The sequence below is a fragment of the Glarea lozoyensis genome (genome assembly GCF_000409485.1).
Source record: "Glarea lozoyensis ATCC 20868 chromosome Unknown GLAREA5, whole genome shotgun sequence".
In the NCBI taxonomy this organism is placed as follows: Eukaryota; Fungi; Ascomycota; class Leotiomycetes; order Helotiales; family Helotiaceae; genus Glarea; species Glarea lozoyensis.
In genome coordinates, this window is record NW_007361000.1 from 68,154 (window position 1) to 95,691 (window position 27,538).

Sequence of the window (27,538 nt, forward strand, 5' to 3'; positions counted from 1 at the left end):
AAGACAATCACAATATAATTACTCTATCATATAGGAGGGTATGAGTATCTTTTAATCTCCTTTTGTTATATCCTTGATCTTGGTCTCTACTTCTAATAGGGTTCTAGAAGGTGTCTCCCCTAATGCGCAACTCCGTTTAAGCGAGCGAGAAAGGAGAAGCACAAATGACAGTTGAAGAACAGTCGGTAAAAGTGCGATCATTACAGAAGGAAGAAACAACACTTGCTAGAATTATCGACTAATTTCACGACGCAGAACCAATGTCTGATAGTGCTCGTCCATGCAGTAGCGAATCGTAGATATTTAGGCTCCTCCACGTCTAAGCCTCACCACCACGCAGCCTACCACATACCACAGGCACCCGCCACCCTTCAACTCGTACACACACTCCGAGCACCGATATACTGAACTATATCACCATCACTATCATCTCACGAAAATAAAATGTCTCTGCCAAAGTAAAGTCTCCCCCCTAAATAAGAAAGCCAGACACACCCATGGCCCTCCTCCACCCCCGCTACATCCCCCCCTCAACCGCCATCAACGCCGCAAAACTCACCACGAAAACCATCCTGATCCTCACATTCCTCGTCCTCCTCTCCGTCATTCTCGGGGTCTTGACATGCTACTGCTGCTGCCAACGGCGGATCTGGCGATTCCGCGCGCGTCGGATCGCGCGCAATACCCAACCCGAGCCAGAAAATCCGCTCAAACCGAAAGCGAAGAGGGATTGGCGGTTTTGGGTTAAAAGTGAGAGAAAAAGTCGGGGGTTGGGACCGAGGATTCATGGGCGGAATGCGAGGTTTTATGCGCCGGGGTTGGGGAGGGAGAGGTTGGTGGTGCACGAGGAGGAGATGAGGAGGATTAGGGCGATGGAAAGAGAGAGGGTGGATGTTGAAGAGGTGAGGAGGCCGGGGAAGGTTTTTGAGAGGTGGAAGTGGGAGAGGGGTGTTTAGTTGAGGTGAGAGCTTGGGGGTGGATTGGGGACGTTGTGTGGGATGAGTTATTTGGTTGTAGTTGAGGGCGTGGCTTGAATGGGCTTGCATAGGTCGAATATTGCTCCCAGTTAGTCGTCCTAATTTTAATCGGTTATAATCGCTCGGATGGGGGGCCTCGATGTCACCGAGTCCAGCCTGTAAATATCTTTATGAATTCTCGGTCCATCCACTAACAACACACTGCCTGACATATTAGCCTGGTCAGCACAGATGCGTGAGTGCTCCATTGTCGATTAAACTTGCTTCCTCGAAGACTTGCAACTCTGTGATCCGTTTCTGGCAGGAGTTGGAAAATGGATGAGGTGGAAGGAGTCAAAAATATCATCAAAGTTTGACAGTGACGAGTATTTAAATAGTGTGATTTATTTGGCTATATCTACACGCTATCGCTACAGCACCCAATAAGCTTTAGTCCATGAGGTAGTTTTAGATGCACTCACAACTCTGATTTCGACGTTGGAACAGACCTCTTAGCTTTCCCAGGCCCAATTGTCTGATCCAAATGTTCATCGAGTTCCATCCATTCACTTACAAAAGCCGTCAGAATTCTGGCCCAATCTTCGACCGTTGCCATATCCAAATGTTCTCCGTCATCATTCGAGGTATGCCAAACCTGAGGGAATGGCGAGGGTATAATGTGTAAAATTTCAACTCCACGAGCCATAAATGGCAGATGGTCATCCTGTATGCCAAATGTGCTATGAAATGCATTTGGTCCCTTGTCGTATTCTGGTAAGAAAGGATGATCTGCATCAGACGCTGATGCAAGCAGCCCCATCGTTCGCATGCGACTCTCAATCAACGCCATATGCTGATACGCCCAGTGCGTCGTCTTGAAATATGAAGGGACTTTAGGTCTTGCAGATCCCAGCAAATCGAGCAGCACAAAAAGACTGATCGAGTCTAACGGATTTTGATATGTAGACAAGGCGGGGTGGAACTCGTACTCCCAGGCGTCGGCCAGCGATCTGGAATTGTCAACAATAATTCACAGAAAGAGAACCAATTGGTAATTACCTTGCACCATAAAGTGAGTCTGTATCCGACCAGCTCACAAATGCTTCTTCTCCATCCAAAAGCAAAATCTGTAGTCCCTTCTCTTCCTCCAGTCCATGACTTCCCTCTGCCTCCATCGCTGCCCACTTCTTCGTCAAGGCCTCGTCGACACTTCTCGCAGCATGCATAATCATCGCACATGGCGCAGCACTATCAATGGCGCCAATGAATCCGGGAGGGTCGAGTTTGCTGTCATAATGGGCAACCAATGCTAACCTCCCCACATCCCCAGGTTTCGCCCATGGTGGATCGCGTGTAATGATGATATTCACAAACGGCACCTGCTTGTCGCCTGTAGCAGGTGTCTTTCCGGTCGAGTTTTGGTAAGTGATTGACCACTTTGGCAAATGCGTTGCGAACCAGTCGACAAAATGCTGCTGAACCTGTCTCGAACCTGGTGTGCCAGGAACTCGAGGAATCAGAATCGGAGCCAGTATACTGCCAGTCTTGATGTCAAAATCTGACCCGGCAATGGGTATGTTTCGCAGACTTTCGTCTGAAAGAGGCGTCAACCCCAGCACTGGACCGAGGAGGCTGAGGGCCAGAACCAGCCAAATATGTGCCAGCATTCGCTGCAACATGATTGTATAGAGGCAAGATGCCTTGTCGCGGTCACCGTGGTGTTTTGAATATTCGTAGGATCATTGTCGTACTGGAACCAGACCAGAGATTCAACAATGGACGAACATCATTCTGCGCAACAAAGAAGTGTATCTGGCATCAGCAACCGACTGACGCGAGTGCGAGTCTGTGATAGATTGAGATCACGTGACCCCTGGAGCATTGAGTTTCGCGGCTATTGCGTCTGTCGATCTCGCGTCTCTCGACTACTCCTCTGGTTGCACTCTCCAATCTTCTCAATTGAGATACAACACTCACTGCGGCGATCCATATCTGACAAGAATGGAGCTGTTTGCAGTCAGCCTTGATATACTGACATTTCCTTGATTTTTGGCTCGAAATATCCACAGATCAATGATCATGACGACGCAGAGTCTGCTGTCACGCAGGATCTTGTCCTATATCCATTCGCCAGACCTTCGCACGCGGACTCTCATCACTCACATCAAATGCCGGCCTTGCGTCAAGTCTCAGATCCAGCTCAACTCCCAAGCACGATTTGCTAGTCGTAAACCATCAAGCTCGAGTCCAACTGTTTCCAAGAAAGTCGCTCGGGGCGACCCGCTTGTAGATAGGGAGCCCAAAAAGCCCAGTACGCCTAAAAACCTTCATCGTCCATTCATACACTGATAATTTGCTAGTATTTCCTGAAAGATTACTCATATATCATGCAGGTACTATGAGAATCGTCAATCTGGCTGGTATAAAAGTCGTCACAATCTTTGTTTTTGCATTTTTCACCATATATGCTGGGCCGCAATTCCTCTATTCTAAGGAAGACCCGTCTTGGGTTACCGCTGTAGGTTAGTATATCCAAATTCTTAACTAAATCATGCTCATTCGTCTCAGTTATGCTTTCTGGAATCCTTCCCGTGGCAATCGTCACTTACATGTCTGGACCATTCGTGAATTTTATTCATCTTCGATTGCCATCATACGCCCGAGCATCTACGGAAATCATGTTTCGGTATTCAAAAGCTCTCCCTAAGGATGCCGAACTTGATATCACCACTATGAACTTCTTGGGAAAAGTTCAAGTTTCTCGGATGAGAGTCGCTGAACTTTATCCCGTCAAAGAGAGAATGGGATTAGCTAATTATGCGCGAGATACGACAGCCATCAACGCCAGGCGGGCCTGGTGGAAAGGGAAAGTCGTTCGTCAATTCGGAGTTCATGCCGGAAGGAGTAAAATCTGGGGAGGCGAGGTGTGGAAAAACGTTGCCAGTGCCATCTCACGAAATTCGAAATTGAAGTAGCAGATAATTTTGGACAGTAGCGCTGTTGGTAACCTCCAAGCTGATGGGTGATGATTCTAAAAATTGTCACCAGAGGCCGAGTCTAGAAGGACCCGTTTCGACGCGCCGTCCATAATTGTCTAGCAACGAAATGTAACGCAACCCGGTCACCGTTAAATTGCACTACAACAATATCTTAAAACAAACGTCACACATTCTGCCAAAAGCGAGAAAGATCCGCCACCAGATGAAAGAAATATGCTAAAATTCAACATGTTCTTGAAAATGATCACGGTGCAGTTGAGAAGTCGAGCGTTATCATATGCTCGAGGAGTTATATTATCATCTCTTTCATTATCCAATGTGTCCGCATTACTTTGTCCTATGTTTATCTCTGTACCATCTTCATTCCTTGCTGTGCAGCTGATTGTTTCCCAGCAGATCGAACTGCTATCCTTTCACTACCAATTTACTCCTTTGGATATTTTCCGTACCCACCTGCAGGTGCTGGGTATTTACTGTTTTGGTAGGAACGTCAGCTCTTGTCTTCACTCTTCGGACTAATTGCAATTGCTCTAAAACGTTTGACATAGGGAGATTTAGGATAGACTTACCCATAGCCGCCGGCAGGTGCAGGGTATGATCTAAAGAGACAGTCTTGTCAGTATGATCCTCCCTCATGTTAAGATTCTCGAAATCAGGTGGACTAACCCATATCCAGAAGCAGGTGCCGGTACAGGTGATGGAACAGGTACGGGACTTGGTACTGGGGCGCCGTTATAAGTTCCGTAACCTCCAGCTGGTTTTGCTGTCCCGCATTAGCGTCTATCCCGCCGGAAGATCACATATCAACACTCACGATACGTTCCATAGCCGCTATAATCTGCAGGAGCCGCATCTGCCTCTGCCTCTGCAATGGGTGCTGCCATGCTTGCTGGGATTGCCATGAGGGCAAGAGCTGCGATGAAACGGAAATGCATTTTGGATATGAGTTCGAGAAATGGGACGCAGGATTGATGAGCGACTTGAAGGTCACGAAACTGTAACGACGGCGATGGTCGTCACTTTATATGCTATTGATGGCTTCCCACAAGCTCGAGCCTCTCGAGTGCCAACTGCAACACTTCGCTTTTCGAGCCGTGTGGAAGAGCCATGCCTCCCATCAACTCAAGTCTCTTCTCGGACTCATCCAATGGACTTCGACCAGGCGTATGCAGTTCGTACACTGTCAACAATAAGCCAACCGTGCTTTTGCTTACAGCTATGATTGGCGGGAAATGATAAGACGCCATGAGAAAAAGAGGAAGTCTGCGTTTTCCTTTTCGAATCGCTATTTTGGCATTACGAAGGCGTGACGTGGACTCCAATCAACCGAGCACCTCGCCCGGCTTGCGGCATTTCCCCAATTGTATGGAACAGGTCTCATGATATGGCATCCATCGTCCGTATCATGTGCTTAGTTTTAATTCTCGTCCCAGATTTATATCTGCGCATTTCTTTTCTTTTGTACTTGTCACTTGCAACTTTATATTCTCATTAAACTCTAGACATATTACAAACATCCAGTATCCATTACAAGATGTTTATCCCCGAAAAGTGACATTAGCGAAGTAGGGCTGAAAAATCATTCTCATCCAGATCTTGGTGGCGTTTGAGGCGTCTCCCAGACATCATAACGAGGCGATGCCAAGTATATTCATGTGAGGGGAAATATTGCTTTATTGTTTTTTCTTGCAGGAAATGCTCTCTTTTTAGCGGTCTGGCGGTGAAACACATTATGCATGCTGATGATTACGTTCAGCTGAATGAAAACGACACATTTGGTCGCTATTGATTGATTGATGTCTGTCGATTGGGATCGTGGGCAGAAGTCATTGATTGAAGGAACTATGCGTTGGGTCTGATTTTGACATTCAAATCAATCCTCGAGATGTGACATCGTGAGCTCTATAGCCAAAGACTCGTCGTTCATACAATGTTTAGGTCTGCGAAAGATACTGAATTCGCACCACTCCCTCAATCGGAATCGTGCGAGTCTGTCAATCTAACAGGAAACGACAACGATGGCAAAGTTCCATCACGGAAGTTGCCAACAACTTTCGTGTGTCTACTTCTCGGTGTGGCCTTCTTCCTATCAGCGATTCTAGGAGCTTTGTCGGGAATACTGTTGACCCAAGATCCGGACAAATACTGCTTTCAACGAACTTCGCGGTTCTGTAGGTATACCAATTCCCTCTTCATATGTTATTTGTTAATAAAACAAAAGCCCCAGTAACTCAAGACACCCAAATTTCCTATCATCTCACCCGATTCAACGGCTCTTTCATGCACGAAAATATCTACAGAAAACCAGCAAGTCCAGAAGTCGACGAGGCCTGGCAAGCGCTGGGTGTCGACTGTAAGCTCTTCCCATCATTGCCTTACTTTCTCGTGCTAATACGCATCAGATCGCGGTGCAGCCGTACCCCAAGATCTAGCAGCGAAATCCGGTCTCACGAACAAACACGTCCAAATCCAAGAAAAATACGGAGGCGGCTACCCAGCAAATGTAGAAGGCCTGCATCATCTCCACTGCCTGAACCTGCTAAGACAAAGTCTCTACTTCAATTACGCATACTACCAAGCTCATGGTGATGGTGCTTTTAGTAACGAAGAACCGATTTTACAACTACATATCAGTACATCCTCCCCTCTCCTCCCCTCCCCTCCCATTACTAACTCAACTAGCGCACTGTCTCGACATCCTCCGCCAACAACTAATGTGTACCATCGACGTCGGTGTTCTGGGTAGGGTATGGTATAACAAGGGCAATCCAACTGCGTTTCCGGATTTTAATACCGTGCATAAGTGTCGCAACTTTGAGGGGGTGAGGGAGTGGGCGGAAAGACATCAGATGCCGGAGGTTGTGCCGGAGGACTTTTATGTTAGGCCTGATTTGGGGCTGGTGGGGGAGGAGATGCCGTGATGGTGGAGTGGATGAGGGGGATGATTGTTGGGGATATGGGAGATTGGGTGGTTGTTGATTTGGTGTTGGGTTTTGGAGGCGAGGTAGGAGGGAGGTGTGGAGATTGTAAATGATGTGGGGAGTTGGTGGACTTTACTCACCGACTCGACTTATCTTGCTGATTGTAATTGTATCTGAGAATAATAAAATCTCCAATTAGGCTGAGTGATTGCAATCATATCTTTCTCTGGTGGCCATAGCTATATTGCAATTCCTAAGCGGGTCATTTGTCAATGGGAGATATTATTGCTTGTTGTATTACCTTGCGGTTATAGTTTCATACAGTTATCATTAAGCCGAAAACTATAACACGATAAGGATATCACCATTCATGTTTTGCGAAATTGGGCTAGCAATGAACTCGAAAACACCGTAGCATCTGACAGAAAAATAAGAGTTAAACAGGTCTATCCCGACCACCTGCAACTAAAAGTCTTACTCATAACTCAATGATGGAATATCTTCAGCACATCCTACGTTAAACAAAAGTTCAAAACGCACAATTCAACCGTCAAACCTCACTATCCTCAATCCTTCACTTTTTGCTTACTAACATCTGGTGAGCTCACCATCAACACAACGTCTGGTAGATATTCACTTTCGAGACTCTCATATTGACTTTTGAAATGATTTGTGCATTCACGTCGGAGAATCACCCACGATGTGTAAGCGTCGCAACCTCATGTTCCAATATAAATGCCCTCGATGATCCATTGGAGATTCTTAACGACTAGATCTAACCAGTAAACCAGACCCAACAATCTTAGAACACCCCCTAGACTTCCGATCTCAGCATCAATATCACCATGCCAAAGAACCCAAACCCGCACCATTTTTTCCGAAGACGGAAGAAAATCAACAAAGTCACCGCTGCGTCGCAGAAATCGAATTCGATAACGAAAAATCGGAAACCTAACACAGCAGCGCAAAAGCCGTCTGTAGGATCAAATTTACAGAAACAAAAGGGAATAATAGTAGAGCCAGATGAATATCAACTTGAAGATGAAAATCCGGAGCGGGCTTATACAATTGTTAGGGAGGCGGCGACGAGATATATTGAGAGGATGATAGCATTGAAGACGGCTGCGGCATTAAGAAGGGAGGAGGGGAGGAATGAGGAACAGACACTTGCTACAAAGATCTACACCCCCCAACCAAACGCAAACGCAGCAACCCTCCTCCGCTGTACACTCCTCAATGCTCTTCACAGCAACACCTTCCACCCAGTCGAACGAATAGATAAAATCGGATTCTTTGCGCGGGATATAGATCGCGAACGAACGCGCTACGCTCTCAATGTCGAAGAAACCACATTTTCGGAAATGCTAGCGGATCTTATAGCTGAAGGAAGTCTAAAAGCAGATATCAGCACATACACCTCCCCCTACCTACCCCGAACCTCGCAATCCCCAAAACTCGCACATATAATTCAAATCCGCGCCGCTGTTTATACACCCTCAAATGAGACGCTGGTTCATGAGGGGTATAAAGCGGAAGTTTGGATGTCCGTTTTGTTCTACATGGAACCAAAAACCTGGAAATGGAGCGAGGTAGTCAGGGTGATGCGCGACGGTGCGGACGCGGTGTACGGGGTTGACGGGGAGGTACGACGGGAGTTTTTGGGGCGGAGAGGGGAGTTTATTGATGGGTTTGTTGGATGGGTGGAGGTTTTGAGGGGGCCGGTGGGGGGGTATTTGTTGGGATTGGGTCAGGAGAAGGGGGAAAGCGATGATGTTGTAAAAGGGGGAGGATGAGAGGAAGTAGTCTATATATGCTACCTCTGTTTTGATTAACCTTCCAGTTCCAACAACTCATCCCTCCTCAATTCTACCTCCTGCCATAACTTATAATGCGTCCGCTCACAAAGTGCCTCATGCCAAATTACGCGTCGAATATGGTCTTTCGCCTCCTCCCACGTTTTAAGCTCCAGATTTTCCACATTTCTGACTAAATGCGATACAAACCACACTCGTTCAGGTAAACCATCAGCAGTAACTCCACCTACCGCGAAGATCCAGAGGAGAAGTGTGTTGCAAGGTGTATTCTCAGCAACGATCTTTCTCAAAGTCGATATGAGGGAGTGTAAAAGACGATTGATCGCCAGCGTGCCATCGGGCGGTAGACCTCTCCATGGCGCGAAGACATGAAGAAGTGTTGCAAATCTTGCTGCTTCAGAGATGAATGATGCTTGTGGAGGTATGCTTAGGAGATGTGATAGTAAGGCGCACGTTCGACTTAGTATTGTGAGTGAGGTCGCTGCTGTTGGATACGCTGTACTGGAGGGAACGAGTTGGGAGACATGCTGAATGGAGATCAATACCGAAGCTACGGGTTCTCCGAGGCCCATGGCGGTTAGATCGATTGACTGATCGTGTAGAGGGGCGATATCCTCAAATTGTGAGATGGAACCAAGATATAATGGTAATTCTGGGTCCAATGGAGGGTATTCGCTCTCGTACATAGATACGACGAACATCCAAAAGATCAGGTTCGCTACCATCGGACCGCTTAATCTAATAGCTTGTAGACCTCCCCGTAAATCGATCATTGTCTTTAATCCGTCCATGTGCATTTTGAGCATTTCCACATTTCCTCTTTCGTGCTGCTCCGTGTTAAAAATGACCAGTAATAAACATGGTGAGCTTACCTCAACTGCAGCCATCGTAGCAACGGCACCCAGTGTCTCGTCAGATAGGGCATCATGATGTGCGTTTTCGATTCGGTCGCGGAGAAGCCGAACACACTCCGCTCTCAAGTGAACCACATTCGATCGTTGCATAGAGTGTGCTTCTAGCCTGAAAGTTGCAAGTTGAAGGGTGGCATGAAAGAGAACAACATCGTTTAGCACTAATGGGATATAATATGCACAGGTTGGATTCGTTGTTGAAGCTGGCTGCCAAGGGAATGATTTGTAGACTGTTAAGCTAAGATCTTTGACGAGTCAGTAGTCGATGATTTATTCTACGTAGGATCACACTTACAATGCTTCATCAGATCATCGAGACCAGACACGCGACCGTTTGGATAAGTTTGAAATGGATCAAGTGATCCCGCATCGATGATTGGCGATATTGGTACATTTGTCAGCGCACTTTCGCGCGATGCCACAATACTAACTCCTGCATCATCATTATCGTTTACAGATATTCTTGGTACGATAGGTCGTAAAACAGTCACATCTCGCTGTAATGTGCTCCTATAATCGCAAGGCTCGGGGTCCGTAAATTTCCTGGAGCAATTACTACACACAGGTCGAACTTCATCGCACTGGCTTCATTAGTTTCCAGGTAAATCTAGTGTACTAAATAATATATGCTGACCTTCATTCGACGCTCTTTACATATAGTGCAACCAGTTCTAGACTTTCTGTGGGACCTCCGAGTCGTTTGTGAACCAATATCTGATAGCCTGATGATGCTAAACATTTCTCGTTTGGTGCTTTCGGCACCTTGGTTTATGAGGATATGGCCGTGATAACGACTATGTGACATAAGCTTTTTGTTTTATGAAGTTACGATTAAGGTGCATTTCGGTGCGCGTCATGGGTGTTTGAAATCATTGGTAATGTGGTGAGATTTGCCACCTGTACCTAACTTGGTGATAATATGCATGTTATTGGCTGAGTTGACGGTTAATGTATGCCTACCTGCATGAAGTTTAGGTGTCCCTTAAAGTGCTAAGAAAGTACTTACCGTATTAGCAAAGCACTGCTCCGTTGAGCATAATTTAGGGAGCTTTTGAAGAAGATATGAGTATTCTGGATTTGTAATGGTTTTATTACATCACCGTCCGCAGTCATACATAATACTTTCGTCCGGTAATACTGGTTTCGTCACCGTCCTCAATATCCTGCATTATCAGACCAAGAATTTCCACCAATATCCATCAAGCCATATTCCTCAGCTTGACGACGTCTGATATCTTCATAATCATGTACATACCTCCATCTCCTCCCAAAATTCTCGTCTCGCCAGACATAATTACGAGCCAGCCCAGGCATACCCCAGTGACAGAAAAGGGCTACGAGAGCCTTACCATTCTCTAAACTTGGCTGATCTCGATTTATTTGCACGCGCACGGTTCTGATCCAGTCACGATCTGAGACTAGAGCCGCCCACTGAAGCATGCCATGCAGGTCACTAGCCAATCTTGCATGACTTCCGGATCTGTGGTTGCGTGATGAGCATTGAACTCGAATACTGTGAGTGGATTATCCGGACGTGTGAGGTACTGCATGGCAGAGTATGTACGGATAATAGGACCATCTGCCAAGTTTGAATTGAACAGACTGATTGCTTCTGGTAAAGAGACACAATGGAGAACCATTTCGTAGAATTGTGCAGGTGTTCCGACTAGCCGCCCATTAGACATGATGAAGTTATGCTCTGGGTCTCCGGTGTTTGACAGCCATTGCGTCTTGCTGATATTTTGGTAGATGGTGTCTAGCGGTTTCTCATAAACCCATAGCAATCCAAGTAGTTTAGCCATGTGCTTGGGCTTCATCGGGTAATTTCCAGTTCCAGTGAACACTCTGAAGCCAGGCCAAGGAAGAGAATTATTGAAGGCGACTGGATCATGATCATCTGGCAACATACGTTTGAGTACTTTGCAAATACTTTTGAAAGCCTTGTTGGAAGTGCGCTGTCCATCTTCAAATCTAAGAAGTGGTGAAGTGATTGTAAGCGATGACAGAGTCGGTCCACGAGTGACTATCCAGTACTTCGATGCTGTCTCGTCGCAAGTTTGGCTGGAAACTCTTGCAGGAATCATTCCTTCCCAGAAGTCTGCAAGGTGTTGTTTGGTTGGTGTCGGAATGTTTTTGACACAAAGTCTGAGTCTCACCTCTTCCAAGGCTTCATCATAAGTTCTATCGACAAGAACATGTGAAATATCAAAGTCTAGCTCAAAGCCGTAAACGAAATATCGATCTAGTGCCTGGCATCGCTCTATTCGTTGCTGCTCCCAGTCAATACACTGGTTTCTCGTGGCGATCAAAGCCCTCTGTCGAATTCTCTCGCGAGCTTCCCGATCCATGAGAGACGCGAAAAGAGTTGATAACGTTTTTGGTATGATAGTCGTACGAGATATAGTGATAAGAACAAAGAATGAAGGCTGAGGGGAAGAATTTGAATGTTCATGATTACACTGTTCATGGCTCGAATATGTCGAGAACAGAGTTGAAATCTGTACAACTGATATAAGTAGTAATCTCAAACGCAGAAAGAGAAGACCTCGAGGTGAGTTGTCAATGAATCGTGTAAGACTGGCAGAGGTTGCGCAAATGAGCATGACGCCTTTTTACGGAACGACACGGGGTAGTAGTAATAAATCAGGAGCCAGTAGTCAGGTAACTGCAGATGGCGCATATCGGCTGTAAGATAGAGAGATAAAGCTAGAAAGTACAAAAGTTTTGGCTTTAAATTTGTGATCACTTACTGATGTCAAAGGTATGACTCCATACGCCTGATACGAAGCTAGCTGAGTATATGACTACAAATCGCAAAGCGCCTCTGAATGATATCCATGAACGTATCGGATGGCTGGATGACTTAGTCTTGTTCTATTAACGTTCAGTGCGTTGTACTCTATCGGTAGCTATGTCCCGATAAGCAAGTGGCTTCTACGGATAGAGAACAACAAACCCTTTCTGATGAGCTTAATCTTGACAACGCCCATTCATTCAAATTGCGATCTCAAGAAAAGATTTCAGTTTCTTCTGTTCTTCGTTTGACTTGCGAATTCTTCGACTTCGATTTTGACTATGTATTCCCCAGGCACGACCACCAAACCCAAATAGCGGCTTGTCATATCCAAAGATACACTTCCTGTGCCTTCATCAAGATTTTTGGGCCGCGGCGGCATTCGGTATTCAAATGTATGAGCGAGAATAGTGTTTCGGTCCTAAGGAGAGTTTAGATTATGCTTCTTAGACAAAACAGCAGTAAACGTGATGGTGTGCCTACAGAGTCTGTACATTTGAACTGCCCCAAGAACATTCGGGAGTCGGAAGTAGTGATTCGAAGGTTCTTGTTGAGAAGTGATTTCAAATAATCTTGTGACTGAGATTGCTCCATTGCAATATTGTTTTGGTACTCGCGACTTGTCTATCGTCGTCGGATCAGTATGTATTTTGCGAGAAGACGAGGATGGATTTGACTTCGGCGTTAAGATCTACGCTAAGATAAGATAAGATCAGTCAGACCCACAATCATCTTGGATCGAGTCATCATCGTCATTTGTATTCACCTGAAGAGGACTTTTACAATTGCCCATCTCTAGATGTTGAGACCTTTTCGAGATTCATCTATACTTTGTTCGGCTCCATGGAGTAACACTTCGTCCCGGCGACATGTCAGTTCGCGTCAGCTTGTTTACATGGTGGCTTCGATGACATTTTCAACTACACTGACGCCTTGAGCGATACGCCACAGCTCCTTTCGACCAAGAAGAAGATAGGTTTCGACGTCTAGGACCCCATCATGGGTGTCAAAGGACTATGGCCGATTCTCCATGATTGCGCCCGTCCCACACCTCTTCCGACTCTGAATAGGAAACGTTTGGCCGTGGACGCGTCAATATGGATCTATCAATTTCTCAAAGCAGTCCGCGACAAGGAGGGCAATGCACTGCACAACTCGCACATTGTAGGATTCTTTCGACGGATATGTAAACTTCTGTTCTTTGGTATAAAACCAGTTTTCGTATTCGATGGCGCCGCGCCCGCCTTGAAGAAGCAGACGATTTTGAAGCGGAAACAGAGGAGGGAAGGTCGAAGAGACGATGCGACACGAACGGCCGCGAAGTTGTTGACGGTGCACATGCAGAGAAGAGGCGAGGAAGAAGCAGAGAAGAGAAAGAAAGCCAAGCAGCGCGAACGAGAAGGATTGCAGCCAGTTGCGGACGATGAGGAGGGTTTGAAGGAGGGCGAGGAGATTGTCTATGCGGATGAGATGGGCATGAGCGCTCAACAACGGACACAAAACCGAAAGTTCAAGAAAACGGACGCATACCATCTCCCCGAACTTGATGGCGGCATTGAAGGGATGCGACAGGCGAATGACCCTAGGGTCATGAGCTTGGAGGAGTTGGAGGAATACGCTCAACAGTTTCACAACGGCGAAGATGTCAATTTGTACGATTTTAGTAAGATCGACTTTAAGGGCGACTTCTTCAACAGTTTACCACCGGTTGATCGGTATAATATCCTTAACGCAGCTCGGTTAAGGAGCAGAATGAGAATGGGAATAGGCAAGGAGCAGCTCGAAGAAATGTTTCCCGATCGAATGGAATTTAGCAGATTTCAAATCCAGAGAGTTGCGCAGCGTAATGAGCTTACACAAAGGCTCATGAACTTGAACGGGATGAACGAAGGAGATTCGTTATATGGAGTAGGCACCCAGCGTATCGCAGGAGAAAAGGACCGCGAGTACGTGTTGGTTAAAAATGAGGGCGTAGAGGGCGGGTATGCTTTAGGTGTTGTTAGCCTCGACAAGTCTGTAGGAGAGCGAAACAAGCCCATCGATGTGGACGCCCTAGACCAACAAAAGCACGAAGCTCAAGAAATAGAGTCTGAGGACGAATTCGAAGATGTCCCAGTCGAAGGTTTGAATCGCTTACCGAAATTGAGACAGAATATTGACTACGCTGAATTTGATGCCCAAAACCCATCAGAGGCGGTAGATAGTCTGTTCGTAGACGAAGCTGGTTCATCTGCGGACGCTAGTAATCTTTTCAATGAGGATGAGGATATGAGTCGGGCGATTGCCCTTTCGCTGCAGCAGGAGCCTGCCGATGAAGAACTTTCTGAGACCGAGCATCTCAATCGCGCCATTGCTCTGTCACTTCAAAACAACCATGCGCACGAAACAGATGCTGAAGAGGACGAAGAATTCGAAGATGTCCCGATGCCAGAGTATAAACAAGTTGCGGTGCAAGTTCAAAGGCCACTTGCTAGTTCTAGTAGAAGCAAAGTAGCTAACATTATCAATAATCGTGCAAATGCTGCTGTTCCTAAAAGGAAAGCAGTGACTGCAGATAGTGATAGTGACAGCGATATGGATCTCCAAGCCAGCCTTGCCAGGGCGAGGAGAAAGAAAGCTCCAGAACCGAGACCTTCGCACCCTCAGCCGGTTAGGGAGAACAAGCCGAACCTTTTCGATGGTCCTCTTCCATTTGAGAAGATGGACTTTAGGAGTTCAATATTTAAGTCCAAGTCACAAGCTGCACCCAGAGACGACCCCCCCAACACAGAAGCAGCAAAAGATGATGAGGAAGAAGCTGGTGGGTTTGAAAAGGAGGCCGAGGAAGAATCAAGACCTCTACCCCCCTGGCTCATGGGTGCTGGTGATATCCGCTCCGAGGTGAAAGAGCAACAGAAACGGGGCCAGGAAATTGATGCTGAGGATAAAGAAAGGGCGGATAGGGAAGAGCGGGCATATCAAGCCAACTATGCGCCAATTCAGATCGATTCATCGGACGAAGATGATGTAGAGATTGTGGATGCGCCAAGTCCAACCCACCAAGGTTCTAAAATGGAGGATCTGGTGAGGGATACGACGGATAATGAGACAAGCCTACCTACAAGGAATGTTCCTTTTTCCAAGTCAGTCACGCCCGAAAAGGTCGCGCGAGCGGCTTCCTATGTATCTGCTCAGGTAGGAGATGATGATGAACCAGTTGAGTGGTCGGAAAGCGATCACGAAACCACTGTTGCGAAGCCCAAAGACGTTGAACCGACAGCCGATGTGACTATGTCAAAGTCTCCGTCGCCAGTATTCGAGGATGTGGAAATGTTGGATTTGCAGGATTCCACCAGTGCTTCCGCAGCACCCAAAAATACTGGCGTTCAGTTCGAAGATGCCGGTACTATTTTATCACCGCAGCCAGCTGTTACCGACCTTCCTCTTCTGTCTGGTAATAATGGAGAAGACATCGTCGGTATAGACAACTCGGACTCGTTTGATGAGTTCTCGGATCCAGACGACGAAGAGCTTTTAGCACAACTTGCAATGGAAGCAGAAACCCATGATGAATTTGCCAAAACTTTAAATTTCAAGACTCCAGCTGAATCACAGGCTGCTTATGAGAAGGAACTCAAGGCTTTGCGAAACCAACAGAAAAAAGATCGCCGTGATGCTGACGATGTTACCTCAGCAATGAACCAGGAGTGTCAAATTTTGCTCAAGAAGTTTGGAATTCCATACATTATTGCGCCTGGGGAGGCGGAAGCTCAATGTGCAGAGCTCGTACGTCAAGGGCTCGTGGATGGAGCTATCACAGATGATTGTGATATTTTCCTGTTCGGGGGCACGCGTGTCTACAAGAATTTGTTTAATAGCAACAAAGACGTCGAGTGCTACCTGCAAAAAGACATCGAGCAGGAATTGAGTCTTGGCCGCGACCAAATGATCTCCCTTGCGCAGTTATTAGGAAGTGACTATGCGGAAGGTCTTCACGGCGTTGGATCTGTCACAGCCATCGAGCTCCTTTCTGAATTCTCTTCGCCTACTGGCCTTCAAGATTTCAAACATTGGTGGACATCAGTACAAGGCCCCCACCCACCACCTCTATCCGAAGAAACCTCAACCTTTCGCAAGAAGTTCCGCCGCGCACAAGCGAGCAAATTGTTCCTACCAGCCGGCTTTCCAAGTCCGGCTGTCGCAGAGGCATACTACAAGCCACATGTAGATTCCAGCAAGGAAGAGTTCAGATGGGGTGTACCTGATCTCGAGGGACTGCGAGGGTTCTTGATGCAGACGATTGGTTGGTCTCAGGAGCGAACTGATGAAGTTCTGGTTCCAGTGATTAGGGATATGAATCGTCGTGAGCTCGAAGGTACCCAGAGTAACATTACCCGTTACTTTGATGGCACGGTCGGTGCTGGTGCGAAAACCGCAGCACAGGAAGCGCGCGAGGGTGGAAGTAAGAGGATGAAAGAAGCGGTCAATAGACTTAGGGGGAAGAAGAAGTCGGGGCTTACGGTCGAGGAGATGGGTACGTTTGCTGATGTAGGGAGGGAGTGGGCGTTGAAGAATCCTGCTGGGAAGGATTATGGTAAAGTGAAAAAGGGGAAGAGGAGGGGGAAGAAAGGTGCTGTGTCGGAGGAAGGGGAGGGGAATGAGGGTGATGATGATAATGCTGAAGGAGCGGCGGATGGTGATGGAGAAGATGAGGCGGATGATGAGAGTGGAACGCTGGATGAGGATGAGTATAGGGAGTCTGAGTCTGGGAAGAGGAAACAGAAACCCAAGATTCCGGCGAGACAGCCAAAGAGGAAGAAGGCTAAGACTTAGATCTAGGATAGCTGTAAACCAAATCACGTGTTAAGTTTAGGGTAATACAGAAAACAATCCTTATGGGGGCTTTCATTATTGTTCTGTGAGGATCTATAAATCTAATCTAACAACAAAAAGAAAACAATCTTACAAGCAAAGAAATCTATACTAACCCGGGTATTTCCTAAGAGCCATCTATCTATCCCAACACCACCCTAATTGTCTCATTCCATTCTAATAAGTAACCCTCACCACCCTCCCCTCCCCCTTCACCTCGTCCCATCCCCCCACACAAGCCTCAAAAACCCAATTCCCCAAATCCGCCCGCGAAATCGTATATCCAATCGCCTCCCCGCTCCACTCCCTCCCCTCCGTCTCCTCTCTCACAGCTGCGCGTCCTAATAGTGGGCCATTGGTAAGTAGACTCGCGTGTACGAGCGTATAGCCCCCTAACACATTCTTCTCAGAGACAAAAGAGGAAGTAATAAGGGATTCCATGCTTTTCTTATCCTCATGCGCGGATTCCAGCAGGATTTTATACAGCGGGAGGAACAGCCATGGGACGTCGCGGCCGAGGACGCTGATTCCGGTGGTGCCTAGGGTGATTAAGTATGGTTTCTTGTTGTTTTGTGGGCGGGAGGAGAGGACGGAGAGGATGGTGGTGATGCCGTCGGCGCAGAGTGTTGGGTCTGAGTTTACGAATTTGAAACCCCGGAGTACGGGGTAACAGCCTATGCCGCTGATGATTATATCGACGACCTCATCGGTGGCGGAGAAGAGGGTTTTAGACACGGCGGCGGGGTCGCGGATGTCTCCTGTGATAATCACAAGATTTTGGGAGATTTGGTCTGATGGGATGGCGGAGGATGCGAGTAGATCGAGTAGTTTCTGCGGAGTGCGAACGACTGGGTGTGTTAGCTAAGCGGGTAGAAAAAGGGGGGAGAACGGACGGGCGCGGCAGTTATGTCCTGCTTTTAGGGCGAGAGTAAGGGTTGTTAGGGCTGAGAGGCCTGTTGCGCCGAAGAAGGCTAGGGTTGGGAGGGTAGACATTGTGATAAGGGTTTTTGGTTGACGGGTTGGCTTTTGAAATGATGGATTGTTGTGGGAGATGAAGGCATTTGGACGGGAATGGAATTGGACTATATAGATTTTCTGCGACGAGCTGTGAAGTTACAATTCACCCGACTTTCAAAAGATGAGGTTTTGGCGTTCTGACAGGTGGGGATGTGGCGTTCCCGAGGGACAACTTCGTTCCGGTGGCGTGGTGATGGGATCCACTGGGAAAGCTTATTTTTGGAATGGTCCGGTCAGGTGGTTTACCTCGATTTTGTGGTTTGGTTTGGTTTGAGTTTGCTGGAAATGCTGAAAGACTATACTAAATCCTTAGGTAGAGAATCTGGGTTATTGAGAGAATAGAACACATAGGGGCGACATATCAGTTGGAAATTGCTCAAAAAGAAAATCTTGACGCTATCACATGACTTGAGACTCTAACTCTTAACAATAACGCATTCAAATTTCAAATCTAATGAACAACTAACACGACTGTGTCCCCCTCGCTGATATCGATTACAACAATAGATCCGACCAACTAATATTGATCGCAGATACCCCTAGCGCAGTAATAGCCGAAGCTCAGACCCTTTAAAAAGACTGCCACGTTTACATACCAGGAAGCTTTGCGAGCCCTACAACAAATTAGCATATACTCATCAACAGAGAGAAGCGGTAACATACATCCATCAACCGGCTCCGCAACAAAGTCCTTGACAGTACATTTGTTAGCAGTAGCCATAGGTTGCTTCTTGATAGAACCGCAGCCATCATAGAAGCACTCGGACTTGGCCATCGCATTCTTAAGGGAATCGCCTTTCCAGCCAAACATGTAATCGGCGTGGGTACCTGCGCCGGTCCCCTCGAAGCTCCATACGAATGGATTCTTGGCGCCGGAAGTCCACATGCTGTTGAACTTGGTGGTATCCCAGACGGTCTCGAAGGTCACTTGTGGGACGCGGACGGGGTGGGTGGAGGGACATTTGCCGGCGTTGGTGAAGCCTTCTGAGGTGACGGTGTTGTACATGTGGGATTGATGGTCTGGACTGTCGAGGTTGACACCGTCCCAGCATCTGAGATTGGTTAGTTTGAGGTTATGCTATGAGGCTGGCAAATTGCTTACGCTGGGAAATGGTGGGTGGTAAAGATACCGGCGGAGCAGGGTCCGGTAGGCATGGTCTTTGTGATTGTTCCTCTGTTGTTGCCGCTTTGGCATTGGTAGCTCAATCCCGCGTGGGCAGTGCCTGTCACAGCTGGACTACCCACTGTCATACGGAAACCCTTCGAGGTGTCAGCTCTTGTTAGCAGTGATAAGTTGGAGTGAGCTTACAGGCTTGAAAGTTGTGATTGGCTGCGTAGAGAGCCTATCATTGGAAAGATCGAACTGAGTGTAGTAGACAGTAAGTCCACCCTTAGCACCATCGGACCCGCCAAGCAGAGGCGTAACTGGAAGATTTGGTACACGCATATAGGAGCCGTTGGTAGGATGCTTGAAGTATAAGGCGGCAGTCCAGTAATTTGAGAAATCCCTATTTTGTAAATCAGACTTCTAGCACGCACGACACGGGTCTGAATGAACAACTTACTCAGACATTTGGCAAGTTGTGCAAGTAGCCCTCTCCCCAACATCACCGTTCATGGTAGCATTGAATGCATTTCCACCCACAATATGATGAACATGAGTCGAAGGAATCGCTCCTGGCTGAACAACAGGATCGAGACGTTGAACCGTCAATTCGGAACACGGGAATCGCAGACCAGCCTGAGCCGACCCGATAATCGAGAGGAATCCGATGAGAGACTTCATCTTGGCTGTGAATTGGCTCTTGGTACTTCTATCCTGAGTAGAAAGCTGCCTGCGTGTAGAATTAAAGTCTGACGAGAAAGCAGGCAAGCCAAGAAGACCGGTCCACTCGCCTCCTATATGTTCGAATCTAATCATAAGCACCTTCTTTCATCCCTTATGACTTGCCGATCTTGTTCAACCACCAGCGTCGGCAATCTGTTTACTAGACATTACCCGTGTGTGGCCACAAAAGCCGACAATGAAAATAATTTAAATAGGAGTTGGGGACCAATCATTTGGGAAATGTAACACCACAGCAATCGTCCGGTGATGTGCCAAGTGGTTTTTGTGATCGTTTTGTAAGTGCCGACAATAAGAGTGGTAGAGTGGCATGGCTTGATGAACGAATCAGTTAATACCCATATTGCCGATGTACAAGGGAGATCGTCCGGGTATATAGCTTTTTGGCCTTCGAGATAAATCTCATAGATGTTAATTAAATGATCGGAAACACTTAAGCGACGTATTTTAAGCTCATGGTAAGCTTTTTCTTAATTGTGAAGATACGCATGTGCTTTTTAGCGAATCAAAGGTGCCGTTTAGAAGAGCTGACATGTTGTGCGAACCGCACGAAGGAATATGGATACATCCACGAGGAATAAAAGGTCGAATACTCGGCGGTTTCTTGTAGGCACGGCAATTTTCATTGTAGGTAAAGCATTCGATTGAGTGGCATAGTAGCATTGTGTTGTTCGAGATATCTGTAAGCGAGAATGTCTTTTCTGGTATTTCAGAGGAGTTATTGAGGCTGATCTGATCGATGAAGATACATTTAAAAAGCTGCAGAGCCTTGCACTCCATACCATCTAGATGGATTTCGGCCGAAACAAGATGATTAATATGTGAGCGTTGCTATAGAACCCATTTGCTGCAGACCTGGTCTTTGGGATTGCCCAGTTTTGGTACATGTGTGCTTTGGGCTACGATTCAGATGTTGAGTTTGCCATACAATAACAGGTGTATTGTAGCTTCAAAGAGGGAAGTTTTGAGTCGGCTACGCGGCTGTAAGTGACTGTTACCCAGTTGCATCTTCTTTCGAGGGCTGTAATAAGGGCGACACTTCCGCACTTATGCGCATGCTTGAAGCAGCCTACTGAAAATAATTAGTCGATGAATCAAGAAAACTCTGCAACAAGAATGTAATTACCAGCTGGTCGTTGTTAAGAACAAAAAACGATAGGGATCGGTTTCAAAGTCCTGTTTCGGTGAGATTCATCGACGTAACATCATATCTTGGATTCTTCAATCCCATTGTAACAAGAAATGTGCAATAAACTTTGTACCGAATACTAGACCGGATTCCGTGGTCGGACTGGCGCTGGTTTGTCCACCACAAGTGGCAAAAATGTGTGAGCTTGCAAACCTGTTTTCTCTCAAAACAGCAATTGCCAAGCATTACCAAATGTGTCGTTACCGTCACGATTTGACTGTTTTGAATAGGCTTACTGTCCTCTAGTACCATCAAGCCAGAAGATGAATCGTGTTGACATTCGAGCGTCTGATACAGACGATCTTGATTCCTGGTTGAATCTGACCTTCGAGATAGGTTGAGCAGTTAAGCAAAAGCTTAAATCGAGAAGAAAGCGATCGTGCAAGATGTGCCATATCCATTTCGATGACCAGCTTTAGAAGTATAGGGTGGATTATTTGGGACGGGTGTGCCAAAACGGGTGTCTTGAGCAAAATAGCATTACTATTTCTTCAACCTCTCCATATGATATCCCTGTGAGAAGAAAAAAGGCCAAAGAGAAACGGGAAGAGAGTTCTCAACAGCATTCATGAGCCAACACCAAAATGCTGATTCCCCCATCCAGAGTACCTTACTGGGCCCTGTTAGCAGCTTTTGCGCAAGCTGTTTCGTAAATTCTTTGGGATCCATTCCAGTCGTAGCCGCAATAACCTGTCTTTCCACAAAGCCATCTTCAATTGGCTTGAAGAGACTATCCTCCTTCAAGCTGGTAATACCACGCATGCACATACCACCGGTCTTCACATTCCCCGCTTGTATATACACGACCTTTACTCCAAATAGCGCGAGTTCTACCCTCATACACTCGCTGTATGCATAAAGAGCTGCCTTCGTCGCGCAGAAGACAGAGTAGAATGGAAGCGGAATATGACCCGCAACCGAACCAACATTCACAATCGTTCCCTTTGCGAGAAGAATTTGGGGGAAGAAGGTTTTGGTTAGGTCCATGACTCCGATGATGTTACTTCCAAACATTTGTTTCGCTTCGGACATGTCGATTTCGATCGCGGGACGGACGATATCTGGAGGATGATCGTTAGTATGAAGAAGGTATCTGGTGAGGATTTTGAATACTGTTCCCTGCGTTATTGATGAGAAAGTCAAGGCCCCTTCCATCAAGCAGTTGCACGATCTTTTCATGGCATGCTTTTACGCTTTCGGCGTCATCCACTACGAGAGTCAAACAATTTATATCCAAGGCTTTTAAATCTGTGAGTTTGTCAAGTGTTCGAGCAGTTGCAAAGACAAATAAGCCGCGGGATTTGAATTCTTTTGCCAGTGCATTTCCAATCCCACCTGGGCTACAACTACGTGGATGTCAGAGATGATTCTCTGCAGTCGGAAGACCAAAGAGCGGGAGAGCTTGGTTACCCAGTAATCAGTACTGTTTTCTGTGGTGAAATCTTCATGCTGGACGGCGTTATGAGGAGTTCAAGTCTAAAGTCAAACTACCTGAAGTTATGATGTTGGACTTTGAAGTTGGCACCAACAGGCTGCTATGGTGCCGACTTCTTCACTCTGAGTAAGAAGCGCAGCTGGAATGAAGCTAAATAACATACAACATGCCAACATGTACCAACAAAATTTTGTCCACGCTTATACACCCATGCCCAGAGACATCTTCCATCGCCACCTTTGGTCAACAACTGACGCAGCCCTACCTCTGTTGATTCCCCCATAGGAGTGTGCATCCTCTTTCTTTACACTCCACCTGCAGCTTTGCGGAAAATATAGGACTAGTTGGATCCGTTTTGACACCAACAAACTTCCATATTTGTCCTAATCGTCAGTGAACCTGGCACGGGCAGCATTCCAAGCTCGAAATGGCTTCTTGTCATCTTGACACCAGCTATCCAATGGTTTGAATAATACGGGTTTCACAGAAGAGACAAACCCACCCACTTGATTGTTTTGAGCTCCCCTTCGTCCACTCAATGATCTTGGGTCTCGCGCTCTTCTTTGCGAAAACGTCTATCTTCTTGTTCTATCTCTGGATATCCTCAGTAAATACCAGAATCAAATAATCCGGTAGAATCAAGATCAGCGAAGTCCCTAATATCGATTTACTACTATACCCTATACTATTATGATATAAGGACGTAGCCAAAATAGAGTCTGATGGAATAGCGCGTACAAGTTAACACGGTGGGACGTTACTATATAAACTTACGTATCAGAGTCAAGTGACTCTTTTGACCGCCTAGTAGTCAAAACATGGAATTAAAGTGTTTGTTTTTGTGTAAAAGAAACTGGGTTCAAAAGCTACGGCAGTGAGTTTTGTGACTTCCAGGTTTTGTTGTCGGCGCTCGGAACTGTCGTGGCGATCGGGCTCCGGTGTCTCCGATTTAGAACTTCAGAGGTGAAAACTGGCAATCACTTCAAAGGGCGTAGGTGTGTAGATTGAATTACTATAGTAGCTCCTGACAAGTATTACGTCTACCTGCTGAATCAGAGTTTTGATGGTACCACTTCCGTATGACAAGCCATACTCTGTGATACACCATACAAACGAAGCGAACCCGATGCCGCGACTTCAATCGCGTCGCCCTAAATTCCTGGATTCCAGACGATCTAACAAAGCCACAACATCACACCTCCCCTTGATACTGGACGGATCGACTATCATCCCAAGCAGGTATATCAGTTGAATATGCAAACATGATTTTGAGAACATGCAAACCCTCAACGATCTGGTAGCACTTTGCGCGCATACTTGACAATGCCAGCCTCATTATCTACAGCCTCGAGCACGCTCACTAGAAGCCGCGCAACGGTTCTAGCCCTTACAACAATAACCGCTGTATTTGGATCATATTACATATATCGATCTGTCTTCGCCGAGTCACAAATCGATATAGTGCCGGGTCACGAGCTACATCGCAGCAACGCGATCCACCGACGACGAAGGCGGAACGGAGAGTCTCCGTCAGACAATCGAGACTCTGCTCACATTGACGAAGAGGCAGAGAATCACGAGGATGGTCAGATAGCGCCCCTTGCAGATGGCGCAACCGTCGTGGGAGATACTGGATTCGAGGGAGAGCAGGAATGGGATCGCCCTGAGGAGGCAGTACGGAATGGGCACAATATTGTACAACTACTATTTCGAGTTTCCGAGGATGCGACGAGACGGAATGCGTACATACACAGGGGCTGCGCATGTAATTCCTGTGGAGCAGTACCAATACGAGGTATCCGGTATCGATGTTCGAATTGTGCCGACTATGACCTCTGCGAGGGATGCGAGTCGCAAGGGCTTCATATCAAGACGCACATCTTCTACAAGATTAGAGTTCCTGGGCCGTCGTTTGGACCAAAGAACATCCAACCTGTATGGTATGCCGGAGATCCAGATTCAGTGATGAGGGTCCTGCCTAAAGAGATTACCACGAAATTATCGCGAGAGACAGGATTCGAGAGGTCAGAGTTGGATGCATATTGGGAGCAATGGACATTCATGGCGAGCACAGACTGGAGAGATGATCCGGATGATATCAATCTCGCTATGGATAGAAGAACATTCGAACGCTGTTTGGTACCCTCAGGTGGCTACCGGCATAGTAGCCCAAGCTTGATATTTGACAGGATGTTTGCTTTCTACGACACTAATAAAGACGATCTAATAGGGTTTCCGGAGTTTCTACATGGTATCGGGTATCGCAAGAAAAAGGAAAAATGGGCAAGGATATTTGAAGGTTACGATATAGATGGGGATGGATATGTCGAAAGAAAGGACTTCCTCAGAATGTTCAGGTCATACTACGTTCTGTATCGTCAAATGCATCGAGATATGTTGGAGGGAATGGAAGAGCAGCATATGAGTTGCACAGATGCACATCGACTAGTCACTAGTCGGCAACCGCTGAGCAGTGCTTTTGGTCAGGATGGAAGATATCCGCGCGCTCCAGATCCTCGTACTGGGGAGGGCAAGACCGTTATGTCCCACGGAGACATGGAAATCACAGACGGGAAAGGTGTTATGACAGAGAGTAACGGCGATATGGGAAATAGAGAAGACATCTTCCGCCAAAACATCATGACCCTCAGTCGTTATCATCAATTATTGAGGGAGCAGGGACGAGAGAACCAGACACCAAATTATGACGGAGGTGGATATTGGGACGCCATACTTAACCCTCCGCAATCAGAAATTCAGATCCTGAACATGGCTCGGAGGATGAGGACACTACGAGAGAGAGCACAAGATGTTCTTCAAGGCCGAATAAACGCGAATGCAGATAATTTTGGCGTTGTCATTGACGATGATTACGACGACGCATCTGACTCTGATGGTGATTTCGAGGCTGGCGGGGAAGGTCGGTCGTGGATACCAAATGATGTGACTGTCACAAACGAAGACGCGGAGGCGATCGAAGGTCCCGGCAAGACTCTTGATGATGTTCGACCAAAGCTCCGACAGACTGTTATTGCGCACGCAATTTATCGTGAGCGTGCCCAACAAGATATCTATGATCGATGGAGACGAAGACAATTCTATACAGACGAAGAGGAAGGTGGTGATCCGCCAATTAACTGGAATGATGAAGACGATGTCCTGGCACAGGTCAATGTCAATGGGGAGAGTTCCAAGAGTCACTCTCTTCCTTCAATACATTCGCGATCGTCCTCCAAGGTACGATTTGCGGAAGATATGGATGATCTTGATACTAGATCAAATCCATCAACGTCTTCTCGTAGTGTTCCTGAACGATGGGGTGGTATGGAAATTCCAGATGCAGAGAAGGATGCAGGCAAAGAGATTTTGTATCAGGTAACTCAGCAAGCCTTCAACGAACTTCTAGATCCTTTGTTCAAGAAACGGGAAGATCTGGCTCTTCAAGCCGCAGAAACGAGCGAGAAGCGGGATCGATATCGCACGCTCTTTACGACTCCAACCTTTCATGAGTGGGCACTTGAAAAAGAAGCCCAAGATGCAGCTCGAGAAGAGACCAAGCAAGCTGGACCAGTAAGGGAAACGAGAGTTCTAGTCACGCGTCCCATCTTCCCTGAATTCTCCGAGGTTGAGATTGAAGATGTCCGACAGCGACCACTCCAAGAACTCCTCGACGCTACTGGATTCGAGGCGATTGAGCCACGAGATGACGAGCCTGTCAATCTAGCAGATTTCTCGCAAGCCACACCGGCCTCACCAGGCGACGGGACCACCAGTCCTTTTGAAGAATTCATCCGCTCTCAACGCGAAGCTGCAGTTCAGGGTGAAAACTTCATGACTGAAGATGTCATGCCCACTCCCATCTCTCCCGCATCAGAAAACCACCCAACCACACCTCCATACCGCGACCCAACCCTTCCTCAATTCCGACCCAACTCCCTCCCCGTCTTCGCCCCTCGCTTCTCCCGCTTCGCCGAAGACCTCCCCGAGATCTCACCCTCTCCCACCCCGCCTCGACGACCCGATCTCGACCGCCCTCTAAGTGAAGTCGATAACCGACCGCCGCGCGAGACGCTCTACCAGCTCTGGCGCGCGGACCGGGCTGCGAAGGAGGCGGAGAAGAGAGGCGGCTGGGGACGAATGAATTATGAGGAGTTTCATGCGGCGGTTAAGAAGGCGGGGAGGGAGGGACGGGGTGCGCGGATGGATTATTTGGGGAGTTGGATTGATTTGTGTATTCCGTGATTGGTATCACCTTGGAATTAGGCGTTGGTGCATTTGGGTGTATAATATTAGCAGGTCATGTTAGTTGGCTCTCCACTACGCATTCGTTCTTGCTGCTTCGTCTCACATGGTGAACTTAGGGTGTGTAAAATAGTATCATATTATTTATCAGCCAACGTACTCGTGTCGTCTTATCCAGACAGCAACGCATCTCTGAAAATCCGCCACTGCGCCTCGTAAGCACCAAGCGCATGATCGACCATCGCCTTAAAACAAGCTCTCTAGCGCCGTTGAGGGCAAAAGCTTGTCCTATGATGTGCAAAGCTTGTGTTGGTGAGGGATTGGATGTGAGACGGGGAGTGTTTTTGATGGACTGGGGTTGGGGGGCGTGGTGTGGTTTGGTTCAGCTGTGGGTGACGCGTTGCGTTGTTGTATGGGGCTGGGGTTTGGAGAGGTTTGTGTAGCAGTTTGGAATTGAGATGGAGATGGGAGAAAGGAATTGAATTAAATGTGGTTCATCAAATTGAATTTTGAAGGAGATGTAGAAAAATACCTAGGCAAGATGAAATAGAAGCTTTCTCGAT

The 27,538-nt window shown here is 47.1% G+C and overlaps 11 protein-coding genes across 11 annotated transcripts; 6 read left to right on the plus strand and 5 right to left on the minus strand.

Moving 5' to 3' along the window:
* Positions 1 to 497: 497 nt before the first annotated feature.
* On the plus strand, positions 498 to 956 carry GLAREA_04209 (uncharacterized protein; the record flags this gene model as incomplete). Its single annotated transcript, XM_008086586.1, has 1 exon — positions 498 to 956. One exon carries the CDS (start codon positions 498 to 500, stop codon positions 954 to 956), a length of 459 nt encoding a protein of 152 aa, XP_008084777.1.
* A 478-nt stretch (positions 957 to 1,434) lies between these two features.
* GLAREA_04210 (Zn-dependent exopeptidase) lies at positions 1,435 to 2,635 on the minus strand (the record flags this gene model as incomplete). Its single annotated transcript, XM_008086587.1, has 2 exons — positions 1,435 to 1,966; positions 2,016 to 2,635. The coding sequence occupies 2 exons, from the start codon at positions 2,633 to 2,635 to the stop codon at positions 1,435 to 1,437; spliced, it is 1,152 nt and encodes a 383-aa protein (XP_008084778.1).
* Positions 2,636 to 3,035: 400 nt separating this feature from the next.
* On the plus strand, positions 3,036 to 3,931 carry GLAREA_04211 (uncharacterized protein; the record flags this gene model as incomplete). The annotated part of the gene is made up of 3 exons (XM_008086588.1): positions 3,036 to 3,267; positions 3,317 to 3,478; positions 3,525 to 3,931. The coding sequence occupies 3 exons, from the start codon at positions 3,036 to 3,038 to the stop codon at positions 3,929 to 3,931; spliced, it is 801 nt and encodes a 266-aa protein (XP_008084779.1).
* Positions 3,932 to 4,379: 448 nt separating this feature from the next.
* Positions 4,380 to 4,890, minus strand: GLAREA_04212 (uncharacterized protein; the record flags this gene model as incomplete). The annotated part of the gene is made up of 4 exons (XM_008086589.1): positions 4,380 to 4,428; positions 4,525 to 4,554; positions 4,622 to 4,718; positions 4,770 to 4,890. The coding sequence occupies 4 exons, from the start codon at positions 4,888 to 4,890 to the stop codon at positions 4,380 to 4,382; spliced, it is 297 nt and encodes a 98-aa protein (XP_008084780.1).
* Positions 4,891 to 5,885: 995 nt separating this feature from the next.
* Positions 5,886 to 6,876, plus strand: GLAREA_04213 (uncharacterized protein; the record flags this gene model as incomplete). Its single annotated transcript, XM_008086590.1, has 4 exons — positions 5,886 to 6,126; positions 6,177 to 6,308; positions 6,358 to 6,588; positions 6,638 to 6,876. The coding sequence occupies 4 exons, from the start codon at positions 5,886 to 5,888 to the stop codon at positions 6,874 to 6,876; spliced, it is 843 nt and encodes a 280-aa protein (XP_008084781.1).
* Positions 6,877 to 7,721: 845 nt separating this feature from the next.
* Positions 7,722 to 8,669, plus strand: GLAREA_04214 (uncharacterized protein; the record flags this gene model as incomplete). The annotated part of the gene is made up of 1 exon (XM_008086591.1): positions 7,722 to 8,669. The coding sequence occupies one exon, from the start codon at positions 7,722 to 7,724 to the stop codon at positions 8,667 to 8,669; it is 948 nt and encodes a 315-aa protein (XP_008084782.1).
* Positions 8,670 to 8,704: 35 nt separating this feature from the next.
* On the minus strand, positions 8,705 to 11,949 carry GLAREA_04215 (Zn2/Cys6 DNA-binding protein; the record flags this gene model as incomplete). The annotated part of the gene is made up of 6 exons (XM_008086592.1): positions 8,705 to 9,517; positions 9,563 to 9,846; positions 9,897 to 10,182; positions 10,236 to 10,395; positions 10,857 to 11,081; positions 11,147 to 11,949. The coding sequence occupies 6 exons, from the start codon at positions 11,947 to 11,949 to the stop codon at positions 8,705 to 8,707; spliced, it is 2,571 nt and encodes an 856-aa protein (XP_008084783.1).
* A 1,445-nt stretch (positions 11,950 to 13,394) lies between these two features.
* Positions 13,395 to 17,207, plus strand: GLAREA_04216 (PIN; the record flags this gene model as incomplete). Its single annotated transcript, XM_008086593.1, has 1 exon — positions 13,395 to 17,207. The coding sequence occupies one exon, from the start codon at positions 13,395 to 13,397 to the stop codon at positions 17,205 to 17,207; it is 3,813 nt and encodes a 1,270-aa protein (XP_008084784.1).
* A 216-nt stretch (positions 17,208 to 17,423) lies between these two features.
* On the minus strand, positions 17,424 to 18,239 carry GLAREA_04217 (NAD(P)-binding Rossmann-fold containing protein; the record flags this gene model as incomplete). Its single annotated transcript, XM_008086594.1, has 2 exons — positions 17,424 to 18,094; positions 18,140 to 18,239. The coding sequence occupies 2 exons, from the start codon at positions 18,237 to 18,239 to the stop codon at positions 17,424 to 17,426; spliced, it is 771 nt and encodes a 256-aa protein (XP_008084785.1).
* Positions 18,240 to 18,851: 612 nt separating this feature from the next.
* GLAREA_04218 (NAD(P)-binding Rossmann-fold containing protein) lies at positions 18,852 to 22,746 on the minus strand (the record flags this gene model as incomplete). The annotated part of the gene is made up of 8 exons (XM_008086595.1): positions 18,852 to 18,877; positions 18,927 to 19,315; positions 19,366 to 19,523; positions 19,573 to 19,771; positions 19,829 to 20,162; positions 21,913 to 22,359; positions 22,412 to 22,644; positions 22,709 to 22,746. 8 exons carry the CDS (start codon positions 22,744 to 22,746, stop codon positions 18,852 to 18,854), a joined length of 1,824 nt encoding a protein of 607 aa, XP_008084786.1.
* Positions 22,747 to 24,056: 1,310 nt separating this feature from the next.
* GLAREA_04219 (EF-hand) lies at positions 24,057 to 26,975 on the plus strand (the record flags this gene model as incomplete). The annotated part of the gene is made up of 1 exon (XM_008086596.1): positions 24,057 to 26,975. One exon carries the CDS (start codon positions 24,057 to 24,059, stop codon positions 26,973 to 26,975), a length of 2,919 nt encoding a protein of 972 aa, XP_008084787.1.
* Between the last annotated feature and the right edge of the window lie 563 nt (positions 26,976 to 27,538).